The following is a 16,062-nucleotide window of genomic DNA, read 5'->3' as shown; positions in this document are numbered from 1 at the left end:
CATTCATTCATTTAGTCATCCATTATCTTTCCAGCCATCCACCTACCCACCCAGTGATATAATATCTATATCTGAAAGAGTGACTCCATTTCCTCTGTTCCCATCTTACAGACTGGGGAAGAGATTTTTACTCTAAGCATTTAGCCCTGGGAGTGTGGAGCGAGCATGTGTTGAAGATGAGGGAGAGGAGGACAAAGTAAAGGCCCACCTGCTTTGCATGCAATGTCATGTACTGCCTTCCACCTGGCAGGAGTTGGCTTGCAGATCATGGGGCAGGTGGGAAAATGCTTCTATTATTCCCAAAGGGCTTAAAATCCTACACGGCTCTAAGAACTGATATCTATCTTTGCAAAGTGTGTCTACACAACTTTTGATAAATTTTGAAGGATAATGAATATATGTGCAACTCTGGGGTGATTCCAGACTTAGGAAATAAATGCTGGACTGCCTGATGGGGGCACGGGTGGGCTCTCTAGGAGGGGTGGGGCTTCCCAAGGCATGGAGAGAGATCTCCAGTGTGGATTTGGAGGGAGAGACAACCACTGAGATGCCAGCTTGAGGACTGGGAACACGGTCAGGGTGGAATGACATCAAGTGGAAATCCCTATAAGAGGTTCAACTCAAAAAAAAAAAAAAAAAAGGTTCAACTCAGACACTTCTTCCCTGGATATGGGAAAAGGCATATTGATGCTGACTTTTTTTTTTTTTTTAAGAGAGGGGAGGGAGAGAGAGAAAGAGAGACTCTTAAGCAGGCCCAAGGAGGACTCAGTTTCATAACCTTGATATGACCTGAGCTGAAATCAAGAGTCAGACATTTAACCAACCAAGCCACCCAGGTGCCTCTAGTACTACTCACTTTTAAAGTCTTTTTAAAGTTTCATAGGTTGGGGCAGCCCTGGTGGCTCAGGGGTTTAGTGCCGCCTTCAGCCCAGGGTGCAATCCTAGAGACCTAGGATTGAGTCCCATGTCAGGCTCTCTGCATGGGGCCTGCCTCTCCCTGTGTCTCTGCCTCTCTCTCTCTCTCTCATGAATAAATAAAATCTTAAAAAAAAAAAAGTCTCATAGGTTGAGCTTTCTGCACCACTTCCTTGGAGAATGTGAAAGAGTGAATCACATGCAGAACTTGGGGGCGGGGTTAGGGAGGTGGGGGTGGGGCCCATGGGGAGAAGACCCTCTCTGTGCTCCGCAAAGAAAGCAGCTGCAGCTAGTTTGCCAGGGAAGCAGTGGAGAAGGAGCAGCACCCAGTTTGGAGGGGTGCTTCTCTTTCAGAAGGGAACAGGAGACAATCCCTACTCTTTCTTTTCTCCAAATATACTAGAGAGAGTGAGCCCCTAAGGCAAAGGGAAAGCTGAACCTCAGGGTTCACACACAAGGATAATCCAGTCTTGAAAAGTCACTGGCATGTGGCAGGTATTCAATGAGTGTCTTCTGAGAGGGGAATGAACAGCAATAGGGCTCCAGGAGTACCTTTCGACTGGGCCTGAAGAAGCTGTGAAAGTCCATGGGCACATTTTGGGTGGGAGCGGTTCATTCTTATGCAGCTGACGGAGGAAGACCTGGGAGGGTAGATGGAGGAGGGCTTGATACACCTGCTCTACTATCTGGCCGAGGTAGGTTTCATGGGCTCAGCTCATCTGAAGTGCCTTGCTAAGTAGTTTACTGGGTACACAATATACAGAGAGTGTAGTCAGCAGTGGTTGTCAAAGCGTGAAGGGATATCAGTGTCCCCTGGGAACATGTTAGACGTACAAATTAATGGGCCCTAGACCCATTGATTCAGAAATTCTGGGAGGAAGGACCCAGCCGTCTGTTTCGATAAGTCCTGCAGGTGAATCTGATGAAGGCCAAAGGTTGAGAAGCACTTGTGTAGTGGGAAGAGTACTGTACTTTGGACAGAAGGTGGGCGGGTGGGCTGGGGAGGTGCGCATGAGGTAGAAAACTTACCTGGGAGAAAGCCCGTTGTGCTTTGAGTGTTGTGCGGTGTTGCATACAGTGTCCTCTGAGGTGATGCACCCTCATACCCTCATTAGGGATGGGATACCCAGGCTCAGAGGGGTTAAAGGACTTGCTGAGATCTCATAGTAAGTGCTGGAGCCAAGTTCCACACCCAGTTTGGCCCAACTCCAAAAATGGAATAGGATTTTTTTCCCACCACCACAGGTGCCTCCCAGCACTACCACAGGGTGATGGTCTGGGGAGCAGTACCTGGGGAGCCGCAGGCTGTTTCAGGAGGTGGGGGAGCCTGAAGCTTCCCAGAGGGCCTGGTGATGGGGTCAGAGTGGGCTAACGAGAGGGCACGGAGGCCTTCTGCTTTTCCTCTTCTGCCCAATGACTTGAATTTTCATAAGGTTTGCCATTCACAACAGGGAGCTGGGCTTAGCAAATGTACTTTCTGAAGTGACCAGCTGTCAACCCTGACTTCTAGAGCTGAGAGGCTAAATGTGAGGTTAAGTGAGAAATGCAAGGTGAAAAGTTACCTGTATGCTGTGATTATAACGACCTTAGTTATTTTTAAAGATAGGTTAGGAACATACAGAGGAAAGAAAAAAAGTGCTAAAGGAAATTTTTGTCCTTTTTTCCAAGTTGTATTATGTGGTTATAATAATTTGCATGATGACTATGCATTCGTTTATTTTCAAAAGTGCAACTAGCAGAATAGGGGACAACTGTGTGCCCAGTGGCTCTCTCTGCAGGGCAGTGTCGGGTTCTCCTGCCCCTCGGAGTCTGTCCCTGGGGCCAGTCAGGACCTCAGCTGGGGGAGGGCATGGCCTGGGAGAGCAATGGGGGCACAGCTGATGTCAGGGATGCTTTGACATTCATCAGGCTAAGCCCCAGGGTCTTTGTGGCCTCTGGAAATGCCTCTCCAGACAGCTGTCACCTACATGGCTTATGAGGGACTCTGGGGCTGTGAACTCGAATCTTTCAGGTCATCCTGAGAACAGTAGCATCCAGAAGTGCAAACTCAGAGGACTGGCTCAAGGCAGTCATTACTCTCCAAACAAAGGTGACCAAACACCTTAAACACAAAATATTCTTTTATTTGTCAACGAAGGCTACACGGGATCACTTCTGGTTTTGTTTTTATGCCTTTTTTTTTCTTTTTTCTAGAAGGTATCTACATCTGCATTTATTTACAGCCTTGTCGGTATTTACACAGTCAAGAATACAGTGTTAGAAACACAAAAGTGTTGAGAAAAAAACTTCTCAAAATTAGTTCCAGACTTCAGGAAAACTATTTCCACATGGTAAGGCCAGAGTCTCCAGTGTTGGTCGTCCAAAGGCAGCTTGGGAGAGTCCTTTTGCCAAAGCTGCGGGTTCGGAAATGTTCAAGAACAGGCAGGTTTAGAAAAGTGGGACTCCGGGGTTGGGTGAATGCAGGGCTGCCGGGCACCACCACACATCTGTGACTCAGCTTCTGCCGGGGGAGCTGAGCCTGCCTGAGGGTTGGTTCTCTGCTGGCAATTTGCCCTCAGAATCAATCACATGTTCTTGGGGACCAAGAAGTCACCCAGTGTCATGCCTTTGGCATTCCAGAGGGGGTAAGAAACCCAACGTGAGACCCACCCAGGCCTCCCCCCACTCTGATCTTCCACATTCATGATGAAACCTAAGAGCTACCGCTGTCTGGGGCGGTCAAGTACACAGGGCTGGTTTTTGAGAATGTAAAGGTTAGAGAGGATAAAGTTTCTATCACCTGAGCAATGAGTCTTTAAAATGAGTTTGCTGTGTGTTTTTTTTTTTTTTTTTGAAGGTTAAATGAAAGGGCCTTTAAACTACAGAGTTCTTTCTTTTAATCCCCTCCCGTCCAATAAAATATAGACAAGCATATAAACCTAGCTGGGAATTATGAACCTTAAAGGGAAGGCTTCCCTAGCTGGGAAGTTCTAACATGGATCCCAACAGAAAGAAGAGACTGGGTTCTTTCTGGGACCTCTCAGGAGGCAGGTCCCAGCTCAGGACCAGAAGCCAGAGCCTGGGCTGAGTGGCTGCTATGAGGAATGGAGAGGAGATCCAACTGTGAGCACCGGGAGCTCAAACCCCAAAGCCCGGGATCCTGCAGAGTCCTGGCGAGCTCCTTCCTCCTGGGCACCAAGCTCAGCATCCCTGCCCTTGTTGCGTGGCAACCACAACTACGGGGCTGCAGATGTGAAACTGAATTCTGAGATTTCACATCGAAAGCCCTGTCTTTGCATAATGAAAACTGCCACCTGTAAAGGTGATACTTAAAGGTCACAGCTGAAAAGGTCCTTTATAATTTTTTTTTAAGCGAACGTCATTCCTTGTTATGTGTCTCTAAAAACACTGCCCAGTGTTAATCCCCTTCCTTGCCTCTCCATCCCCTTCTGCTTCTGCCCTGCCCTATCCTGATTATTTCAACCATTTTCTACTTTGGTCAGTTTCCTAGGGATTTGTTTCAAATTTTCCATTGCTAGGTAGACACCAGGCACTGGGCTGGCTGTTCCTTGGGTTAATTCGCAGCCAATGACTGAGAGGGGCCGACAAAGCTGAAATTCACCACAGGAGTTTCTTCCCCTTCCTTCCCTTGTCATGGCTCTGATCTCCATTGATGTCTGTCTGGAGGGTGGGTTAAAAAAAAGGAAATCTCACCCTATGAAAAACCAAGCTGGGGAATCATTAAAGTCCTGTTTAAAACAATGGCAGAGGGGCTGAAAGTCAGGGGCTGATGGTAGCTGTGGAAGGTAGGGAAGAAGGCAGGAACTCTTTCAGAATAAACCCTTTTCTATTAGAGGGCACAGAAGCTGACATCCTGTAGGATCATGAATGGGGGGGCGGTGGCAGTGAGGGAGGGCTGGTGGCTCCAAGAAATGGATGTCTGGGTTGCTTAGCGCCAAAAGGGTAGGTGCCATCAAGGATGGAATTTGATGCTTGGAAGCCACTCAGTGGGCCCAGGCAACTCTGGCCTATGCCTTCAGACTCACTCTTGCTGTGAGATTGGGACTGCTGGTCTCAGCAGCACAGACTGAGAATGGAGGCACTGTGTCACCTGCTGGCCCGGATGGAAGCCAACTCAGAAAGGCCAAAGCCAGAAGCACCAGCTCCAGTGTGAAACTGCGGTGCATAATGCTGCCTACCCCACACCTGAGATCTTTTCTCTAGAGTTTGGGAATGTTTCAACTTCTCCCCGCACAGATGCTGGGCCTCCTCGGTTGGAGGTCGCCCAAGAAAGGTAAAACATTATTCATTTACACAAAAGGAACACACAGCAATTCTCTGTGTTTTTGATCTTTAAAAGTCCATACTATTACTTTGGTGGGGGGGTGGTGGTGGTGGAGGGTCAGAGGGTTGGGAAGGGTGTAGGGAGATGATTCATTCCCTTGGCTCCTGTGTTGTCTCTGACCTCCAAGTGGATGTCCCGCAGGTCTTGCCTAGTGTCAGGCAGCCAGGATAGAACTGACCAGCTAGGTTACTGGGCAGGAGAGCTTCACCCAAGGGCTCCTTATATCAAGAGTATTCTTTGAGAGGCATAAGTCTATTTTGGATTAAAAAAAAAAACCCATGTGTTCTTCAGGCCAAACTGCTTTCCATCCCATCCAAGAACGATCCTGCTGCATGGGAGCCTGCCACCGACTCCCAGGGACCAGGCATCGTGGGGCCCGAGGAGCACTACATCTGACTCAGGGGGGCTCCGGACCCAGTGGACAAACAGGCCAAGGTGCGCTGTTGCAGCAGTGTGACTTTTTTTTGGAAACAGGAAGAGCACTTAGCGAAACGTATCCTCTGATCCCAGTGGAATGACGTAAGGCGAAACCTCCTCTCCCAAGCAGTTGCGCACGCCTCCTTCTGCCAGGCAGAAACCAGGCTACGCGCTGCTCCGATTCTCATTGCAGTGAAGACCTTCTTGGTTTCATTAACTCGTGCAATATTCTGAAGACTCCGTGAGTAAGGCTATAAAGGTGCCATGAGCTTATCAGTCCAACAAGGTTTCCACAGGGGATAGCTCAGACTCAGAATTCATTTTCCACACTTAATGTAAATGTAACCCATAAAAGTCCCATTTTTCTAAGAAGCCCAGCTCAGAAGGAAGCATTTGGCTTCCCCTCCTGCTCTCCCAGAACCTCCTGTGAGTGGTAATGATGATGGTAATTAGGCAGACAAACCAGATGCAAGGGGCTTCTACCTCTTGCTGCTACTCTTCCCTCCTCTTAATGCTTCCCTGGCCCATTGGCTGCTGCATCTCCCTGGGCATGCGCCCCAGGGGTGGGTTGTACCCATTCCCTAGAGGGCAGCCGCCTCTTCCCGACGTCCTCAGGCATAGGTCTTCACAGGGACAACTGTAGCCTGGGCTCCCTGATGTGTGTGAGCATAGGCCTGGGGAACCGACCCCAGTCCTGGGGCAGCAGAGGGGCAGGTGAGGGAGGGGGTTCGGTGACACTGCCAGGCCACACCAAATTACCTCTTTTCTCCTTTCTCCTCAGTGTCTCTTTAAAACCCTGGACGGACTCCTCTAGAGGGGAAGCTGTTTTAGAAGTACTTCACAGAAGGAATTTCCTGAATGCCTCACCTGCTGCATCCCAGCTGTGCTACTGGCCCATGTATGGGAGGCAGAGAAGCCTTCAGGAACTGGTGAGAAGACGCTTGGTTTATGCCTTCCTCTCTTTGGCTGACTTTTTCTTAAGCATCTTTCCAGAATCAAAGGCCACCAAGCACCTCTCTCCATACTCCTATTTCTCAGTGGTGGAGCTGAGCAGTGGAGGGAAGATACCCAAAGTCATGGGGAGAAAGTTTCACCCAGGAAGGCAGGCTGGTACCTTTGCCGCCACTGCCATCCTTTTGCCACAGGTGGCCTGGCCCTCCCTGGACCTTGTGCCCAGGTGGAGGGTGGCTGAGCCGTGCTGGTTCTCACATCTGACTTTGGGAGAGAGGAAGAGATGAATAATAAGGAACATCATGGGAAGACCGACCAACCACAGACATCCTGGGTGCCTTTACCTTTTGGGAAGGATGAGGCTCTTAGTCCCAGGATGTTATGTCACCAGACTGGGGGAAAGGACCTGGGGGACACTTTCTCCATCCCATCATGAGGCTGGCACCAACAACTACACAGGATTTGCAAAAGGGGTTGGGGGTTTCATTTAGCATCAAAATATAAAGCTTGGACAGGAGTTTGGGGCAACTTGAAAAAGGTGCTGAGTGACACCACAAAATTCCCCAGAGCAAGATGAAGACATCTGTGATCCTCCAGAGGCACAGAACACAGTGAGTAAAAAGCCACCACTTGTCTGTGGGAGCTGAGCCAAAAATCCTCAGGTCCTGCAGACCCTCCTTTCCAGGCCCCCTCAGAAGTTTGGTACTAGCCCATTACTCTCTACACCCCTCACTCCTGCCAGACCCCCACGGAAGAAAGGTTTGCACATGAGACAAATTAGCACAGACACTTGTGTCTCACATCACACCGGGTACCTAGGGACAGACAAGGACACACCTCAGGAGATGCGTCTCAGAGAGGAGAAATGTACCCTGACGACAGGGAAAAATCCTCAAGGAACAAAAGACAATAGAGTTTTCATTGTGATCACACTACAGAAAAAAAAAAAAAATACCTTCTGTTCTTTGCAAAAAATGTGTGAAGGCCAAATTTGTGTTTTTCTTTTCTTAAAAAAAAGGATGTTGCATGAGTTACAATGCAACCAGTATCTTTTTTTTGTTTGTTTGTTTTCTGCACTTGTTAAAAAAATGATTTTTTTTCTTTTTTTCCTTTTTTTTTTTTTTTTTAAAGTACAACACAGTCAGGTGTGTGGCCACGGAAGAGTAGGTGTCTTTGGCAAGAAGTGCAGGCCGTGGTCCTCTCTGTCACCTCCGGCCCATCTCGCTCTGTCTCATGAAGTGGATGTTGTTGGCGCTGTCTGACAGTTCTGGGTACTGCTCCACGGAGATCACGAAGAAGCCGTCGTAGCCTTGAACCCGCCCTGTGTTCAGCGCCTGCTGCTTTTCCCCCTCTGTCCAGGCCCGCAGACCTTCCTCCCCTTCCCGAAGTCGCTGCTGCTCGCGGGCCCACGCCTGGCGCACGGCCCTCTGCCGGGCCAGCTCCAGCACCCGCGCCTTCTCCTCATCCAGCGTCGTCCCGTAGCGAGTGCTCAAGCACAGCGCCCCGTACTGGAGCTGGATGTCCGTGTAGCGTCTAGTCCTGCCATTGAGCATCGTGTTGATCTGGGACACGGTGACATTGACGCCATTCTCCAGGGTTCGCCGCCCTCCACTGAGGCCCAGGATGGCCAGGTCGCCTTCTGAAGGCCCTGGTTTCACGAAGTAATGGGTGTCCACCCCATCAATGGTGAAGTGCAGATTCTCTAGGTAGTGGGCGTTGTTCAAGATGGCAGCAACCCTCCTCCCATCCTCGTTGGCCACACTGATGATGTCTGTGGTCACTCGGCCATCCTTCAAGGCAAACTTGACCCCTTTGCCGAAGACTGAGCCACTGGATGCAAACTTCTTTGTCTCCGGGGCCTGTTGGCAGCTGGTGATTGTGGAGCCATAGAGCTGGTCAAAACGTTCTAGGGTGACAAAGGCCTTGAGCTGCTTCTGCACTTCACACTGTACGCCGAGGATAGACTGACGGGAGAGGAGAGAAAGAGACAGAGAAAGAGAGAGAGAGAGAGTGAGACAAAGGGGAAACCTCTCCCTCAACAGCCTGAAGGGTCAGCTTACATTACTAAGTCAAATCTAAAATCTATACATATTTATTAACCAGTAGCACCTAGCCCTACCACTGACCACTAGAACATTCCACCATCCTTCACCCATCTATTCACCCATCCTTCCATTAGGAAACTGTTCATGGGACATCTATCTACTCTGTGACATGTCCTTTTCTGGGCACTGGAGGGACACCAGCAAGACAGACAACATCCCTGCCCTTGAGGAACGGTGTTAGTAGGACACACTTGCAGAAGATGGGGCCAAGGAGGAACCCGTTTAGTGGGGAAAGACAGATTTAAAAACAAAAACTCTAATCAAATGTGGATAACTGGTGGTCTAAGAGAAGTAGTAGTAATAACTATAGCTCATATGTCTTGGTCTTGGAGCAAAAGAAGTCACATTCAGTATCTCACTTGATCTCCACCATAACTTTATATAGTAGGTACTGTTATGACTGATTTTACATTTAAGAAAACTAAGTCTCTGAGAAGTTGTAAAGGACCCACAGTTCTAATACTAGTAAGTATTCAAGCCAGCATTTGAACTTAGGTCTGTCCAATTGTTGAGGTTCAGTTTCAAGGCTCAGATCGTCTCTGCCTGAAGGTGGAGGAAGGAGGCGAAGAAGGTGGGGTTCAAGGACAGATCCATGCTTGAGCTGAAATCTGTAGGATGATGTAAGACAGAGGAATGGCAAGGAATGCGTTCTTGGCAAGAAGGCTTAATAAGAGGAAAAGTGGTGATTTATATAAACCCTCTTACCCTGTTATTGTTCTCTGTCATGTTAGGAATGAGTTTTAAGGAGGGCCTCTGCCCCCATGGTGCTTCCTAGGGGCTCCTCAGATGCCCCTGCTCTTGGCTGCTCTGCGGGACAGATTGGGCCCTGTCTCCGTGTCATACCCCCTAGCAGTCCCTCCCGGGGCTCAGGGAGCTTGGCAAAGCCACGTGCGGGCAGGCTCCGAGGCCTTATCCGCAAGTCAGGGAGATGGCTTTAGAAACAGGCCCAACGGCTTCTCACTGAAATTAAGTCCTCTTTATAATTAATAGAACCCTGTCTGTGAACAATTATTTCCTAGAGTTTCACGAAAGCTGGAGTGCTCAACAACAAAGATCTCCGATGCTTGCCAAGGGCAGAAATCAATAATTCATTGACAGGCGAGGTTGGCAAACAGGCCGTCAGAGACTGGGGCTCTGCGCTGGGGAGAAGGGAAGCGGGGAGGAGCTGAGCTGCTGGAATCCGCCCCCGGCGCAGCCAGGTCGGTCTAGCGGGTTAGTGGGGATTGGAGCCGGCCAGAGGGGCAGGGCTATGGCAGCAGGAAGGCGATGAGCTTTTGTGGTGGGGCACACTGGGTTCTCTTGCCTTTCCCACTGAGTGACCTTGAGCAAGTTCCTCTCTGAGCTCTGGTCTCCTCAGCTGTAAAGTGGGAGAAAATGCTCACAGGGTTGTCTACTTCTCTCAACCATTTGTTCATTTGACGAAAGTTTTGGTGCTGGGAAGTAAAGTGGGTCCCAGATAAGACCCAGTGTTTGCCTTCTTAGGGCTCACGGTCTAGTGGAGAAACAGGAAAGAGAACAGGAACTAAAGCAAAGTGTGGTGGGTGCTTTGAGAGAGGAGAATATAGGGTGCCACCAGAGCCAAGAGGTGCAGAATCCCGTTCTCCAGAGTCTAGAGGAAGGAGGTAGCTAGGGTGAGGACTAAGGAATCAGGCTGGAGTATGATATGGATGCATTAAGTTTCTGGCTGCCAGTGGCATGCCATCTATCTAACTTGCTTCCTCCCTGGAAGGTTCCCCTGCAGGCCTGGTCTCTGCCTGATTCATCCCTGCATTCACTGGGTGCAGCCCAGTGGGGCATGGAAAAGCCAGCTCCTAGTACATATATAATGTAGAGGGAAGAAGGTGGTTGGGGAGGGAGAAATGAACCAAAGGATGCCCGAAGTGAGGTGTGGGATAAAACTGTCTTTAAGGACCCTTACTTATAGCTATATAATTCTGTGAGTCTTTAAAACTGGGTCATAAAAGGAACACAAGAGAAAGTAACATTTGTTTGAATGCCTACAGACAGGTCCCAGTTTGAATCCCAGCTCTACCCTTTCCCTTGCCGTGTGGCACTAGAAAGCCTCGGGCATTAAATCTGTAAAATGTGAACAGTAATACCAGGGGATATTTGTGAGTTAACTTGTGTAGAAGACCTCAGGCAAGTTCAGGTGCACTGGGGTTCTCAGAAAATATCACATTTGTATTTAGAACACACACCTTCCCTCCTTGCGCTTTTGCTCTGGGCAGAGACAAAGACTCATTGTTTTTGGAGAATTCCAAGCTCAGCGTAACAGAGAAAACTTAATAGAGCTTATGTGGGTCTGTGTGCTGTTCCAGCCCGGCCGCAGTGGCTTGCCAGTGGTAGGGTATCTGCTGCACAGTTTCTAGCTGGCACTGTGGATGCACCACATCGGTCTCTATCAGGGGCCCATGCTTTCCTGAAAAGCTTCATAGGACCCACTCCTATAATGTCTGAATGGCCCAAGGGTAGGCAGCTATGTGTGTAAATTACCTTGCTGTTGTCCCACTCCTGAGTTTTCATCTGGGTGTGGATGAGCTCGTAGGAGGGTTCCATGGCATCCATGTCTGGCTTGGGGTAGCCAGGAATCACATTGTGTAGCTGGAATCCAAAGGTGAGGAGCCAGCTGTTCACATCTGGGTGGGAGAGAAGCAGACATGTCCTCATGGAGTAAGTGGACCTCAGAGGTGACATATCCCAATAAATGAGCCTAGAGTTAGGCTGCAGGGGTGGGGTGAGGGGGTGGAGGGTTGCAGGTGGGACAATTAACTGGTACAGGCACTCTGGAAAACTCTCATGGTTATAAAACTGCACGTATTCTCAGGACCTAGTATCTCCCTTCTAGGTACGTATCCAAGACAGCATGTATCCAGTAGAGCTTATGTTCCCAGGTCCCCTGTTCTGTCTGTCACTCCATCTCCTGGGACCTTGGCCTCACACCTGGGGATGGGGGGAGATACCTCCACATCCTCCCCAAGCATCGGCAGGACACACTTGCAGAGGACAGACACACCCAAAGGGAAGATGTAAATGAATGTTTTCCAAGAGAAAACTCACTTAAGAAACAAGCAATGAGATGGCCTGTACCAAAGATCAAAGAGTCCCACTCAACCCCACCCTTACCCCCACCCCTGCCCCATCTTACCTTTCATTTATTCTCGGACATGACCGCAAAGGAAGTCACTCAACCTCCCTGTGCCTTCATTTTCCAATCTTTAATACTGGGCTTGAGGATCTAGCCCCATAGGCACTGGTTTCATTGATATTATAACATTCCTGGGGGGTTACTAATTATAAAGTATTAGGTAGAGGGACAGAGGATTTTCCCATGAGCCCATTGAGAAGCAGAATCAGGGAAGCCAAGACGTAAGGAAAAGAAAGAAGGTGGGCACCTTCTTGTCATCGGCTACCTGGCCCACTGCTGCTGAATGTGCCCAGGACCATGCTACCCACTCAGGACCCTGAAGGAGAGACGAGACGTGGGCATGCAAAGTATCGACACAAGAAAAAAAAGATGAGAGGAGGACAGAAGTCTTTCAGTTGGGTGGGCTGACAAGTCTTCACAGACATTGAAAGCTGTACACATTTTGTGAGGCTTCAGCAGAGACGAAGGGGGCGCTTCGGGCAAAGACCGTAGTACAAGGCAAGGCCTGGAGAGGGGAGGTGAGTGCAGGGAGTGTTCAGGTAATGGGAGAGCAGTTTGGCGAGGCAGAGAGAGAACCAGAAAGAAAACCGGGCTGGAGGAGGAAGAGCCTGGGATGGCAGGTGGGAGCTGATTGGGGGCCTACAGGAGACAGCCAGCCAGCCTGCGTCCCAGCATGGCTCAGCCTTCCTGGAGAAGGGGGCATCTGGAGATGCTAAAGCATTTGTTGAGCAGAGACTCAGAATTCAGGGTCTGGGGTGGGAGGGATGGAGCGCTGAGCCTCAGAGCTGGCACTTCTGGGCTCTGGGTATGCAGGCCTGCTTTTGGCTTCTTCCAAAGGAGACACATCCTTGGTCAGGGAGGCCCTGCTCAGGGTCCAGGCATCAGTGGAACTGTCTTCCCCTAGTACCCACTGAGGGCACCCCAGGGATAAAGAGTGTCCTTTGGTGTCCCTGCCACCATTGCATCCCATGCTGTCTTCCCATTCGAGAGCCTCATGCTTTCCTTTATTTTTGTTTATTTTTTTTGTGTTTTGGATGTCCCAGAGCCCCTCTCTTGGGTGTGAAACCTGGAGGTACTGGGGTGGAGGGAAGGCAGGAGGGGCAGCTTAGAGACCCAGGTTCTATTTCTAGAAAGATCACATAAGGGAAAGAGCATGATGAGGCAAGACAAAACCCAGGTCCAAACTCAGGCTCCCCGGCTTGCAGACTGTGTGAACTTGGATAGTTTCCTGTTCACCTCTCCGAGGTTCAGTCTCCTCCTCTGCAAATTGATGGTAGAAGTGGTTTTCACCAGGCCATGGAGAACGCCAGTAGTCCTACCCCTCTGGGCAGCCATCATGCAGCAGGAACCCTTCTAAGTCTGTTACAGGAAGGATCACGTTTACTATACTCTGAAGTCCCAGCTCGGTTCCTGGCCCAAAGAAGGTTCTTTGTGTTCCTTTAAACCCAGGCCTCTGAGTCCCTGGACCCCCGTTTCCTCATTTGTGATACGAGGCACTTGGACAAGCTTCCCTCCAAAGTCCCTTTCCTCACCGGGTTTTTGCGAATCTCTGATTCTATGAATCGTGGCAGATGGTTTTTTAGGAAATTAAAACAAACAGAACGGCGGGGGTGGGGTAGATCCCCTACGCAGCCATTTCGCCCGAGGCTGAGAACCTACATCTGAATTTGTAGTCGGAAAAGAAAACTTCTATGAGGAATGCTACAAATTCCCAGGAAACCAGGGGGCTGAAAAGAGGGCTGGGTCTTAATTGTAAGTGATGGAAGGTAGGAACATTTCTCATTATGCCTTTAGGAAAAAGTGCTGAAAATTGATTTATTCATTGGTTTTTCAACAGCATTTTTCTGAAGGGTTGGGAATTTTACTCTTCCTTTTTATGACACCAGAGATAGACCTTTTCCTCAAGTCAGAAAGCTCCTTTTTACCCATCAGCCCCAGACGGCAGTGTGGCCACCTGGGGCAGTGTTGCGGAACAATCCCTTTCACCGTGTGCACACTACAAAGTGAATTCCATTTCCAGAAGGAGGATTTTGGAATCAGAGCAGAGTTCTACCCCCAGCCTGGCTGCTTCTTAGTGGGCCAGTTACTTTACCACCCTGACCTTCACTGTCCTCCTCTGAGAATGGGCCCAGTGATCCCATTCACACAGGCTTCATGTGAGGGTCAGTGCAATAGTGTGTGTCATGTGTCTGTGCTGGACATTTTGTGGTTGCCTTTGCAGCATCCCATTCGGCCTTCTCACTCTTTCCTTTTGGGGTATCTGTGTGGTGGTAGCGGTGCTGATTCCACCTATGGGGGCAGCAATGGAGCATGTGATCTAGGCTGAGCCATTCAGTGTGTTTTCTTTCTCCAGCTCTACTGCTTGGTTCAGGGGTTGTCATGTGACCTAAGCCTATCCCACTGGAGTGTATCTCGGGACCAATGAAGGAAGTTTTGGGAAAAAAAATGCTCTTTTTATTGGTGTTATAGCTGGATGTGAGTGAGGTTGTATGTAACTCATGTGGAAGCCAAGAGGTTTAGTGAGAATTAGTGGTATCTTGGTTTTCAGTAGCAAAATGTTTTTCTGCACCATTTTTTTTTTTTTTTGACTGAAGTAACCTGCCAAGATACCTCATAAGAAACTTATTGGAGGATGAGGCAGGGGGCATGCTTGATGCAGACAGATGTAATAGAAATGTCCTCTAAATCTTCTAATTTTTCTACAGCTGCCAGCAAGTTGAGCTTAGTGAAACCGTGTTGGGATATTTCTCTTTCCCACAGGTCCCAAGTGTGCTTTCACCACCACCCCTGCCCACCACTGTGTTCACTCTTCTGCCTCACGTGTGGGACTCCTGCTCTCAACGTGGCAACTTGGGGTACTTCTCTGAAAGAGAATCCTCCAATCAGTGTTAGCAGAAACAGGGTTCAGAGTAGGCCAAGTTCGGGGGGCGAGGCAGCCACATCCCTTAGGGGCACTTATGTGAGCTGTCCCTGTCACGCTCTCTAGGCTTTTGTATATGCAGTGCTCTGTCCTTGGATTGCCTTTCTCCCCAGAACCTGATGGGTGTCCACTCCAAAGTGGGCCTCATGCATCAGTTGCTCCCTGATCGCCAAATGTGTCTCCTGTGTTTCAATGGCCATTAGCTCAAACCTTTATCCTGGGCCCCTCACACTGAACAGCAACTGTCTGTCTCCCCTCCTGCAGTGTCCATTCCTGGAGGGCAGGGGTCATCTTTCTATCCCCAGTGCCTAACACAGTGGCTGCCCAGAGGAGGCATTTGTTGAATGAAAACGAAACTGCCTTAAAATAGGGTGCAGGCATAGTTGGCATTACAGGAAAAGCAGAAGGAGGCCACCAGGTTTGCAAGTTGGGATGTGCCCGATTTTCACCAACAACGAAGTCTCTTTTATAAAAAGTGCTGGCTTTATCTAGACCGGAACCCCCATAGCTGCTCTGATGCCTGAGGTCTTCTGGCCGCTTGCTGGCTGGACTGTGGCTGCTGGAGACATTTCTGGCATGTGTGATCAATGGGGACACTTATATTCCAGTTGGTTTCATACTAGCGGAAAACAAAGCCCACTTTTTAAATCAGGAAGAACATGAGCCAGGTACTGTGCTGGGCAGGTTATAAAATGTATCTCATTTCACCCTGGCAACCATCCTATTGGGTAAGCTTTTTTTTTTTTTTTTTTTTTTCTATTTGTCCACCTGTTCTTTCCCCTTCCTCTTTCTATCCTCTTTGAATATTTTTTTAGTCTTCACTTTACTTCCACTACTGACTAATTAGCTATGTCTCTGTTTTATTCTTTAGTAGTTGCTCTGGGACTTACAATATGCATATTTAATTTACCAGTGTCAGTGCAGGTGTTCTAACTTTCACTTACAGATCAGGAAACTGGAATGCAAGGAAGTAATGTTTGTGACTGTTCATAACTTAGAAATGGTGGATCCTTTACCAGTTCTGTGTCCAAATTCTGAGTTTTCCATTATATCATCCCAAATAAGAAAACGGATATTTTTTTTCTTTAGCTATACCTTCACCCACCTTATCGGGGGGGACTCCTAGCCAGCCTGATCGCTGGGTCAGGAACTTCCAAAGTGTATTCTCAGGGGCATCTCTAGTGAAACATTAGGGTGTCTGGTAAAAAAGGGGGCTTCATGCTCAAATGTTTGAGAAATAGTGGGTAAATGTATCAAACAGTTCTGTTTAGTACAGGACTTCTCA

At 49.0% G+C, this 16,062-nt stretch overlaps 1 protein-coding gene across 3 annotated transcripts in view; it reads right to left on the bottom strand.

The window, feature by feature from the left end:
- Nucleotides 1-3,017: 3,017 nt before the first annotated feature.
- TENM4 (teneurin transmembrane protein 4) overlaps nt 3,018-16,062 on the bottom strand; it is a 2,722,049-nt gene continuing 2,709,004 nt past the window's right edge. For all 3 annotated transcript variants that reach the window (XM_049099077.1, XM_049099079.1, XM_049099078.1), the window contains 2 exons: nt 11,206-11,348; nt 3,018-8,571 (listed from right to left, as the gene is read on the bottom strand). In XM_049099077.1, the coding sequence (XP_048955034.1) occupies nt 7,813-8,571; nt 11,206-11,348 (902 nt within the window). In that variant the 3' untranslated portion in view covers nt 3,018-7,812. The remainder of the gene's footprint in view (nt 8,572-11,205; nt 11,349-16,062) is intronic.

This window comes from Canis lupus, chromosome 21, assembly GCF_003254725.2.
Source record: "Canis lupus dingo isolate Sandy chromosome 21, ASM325472v2, whole genome shotgun sequence".
Taxonomy (NCBI): domain Eukaryota; kingdom Metazoa; phylum Chordata; class Mammalia; order Carnivora; family Canidae; genus Canis; species Canis lupus.
This window is presented reverse-complemented; position numbering and strand designations above follow the sequence as displayed.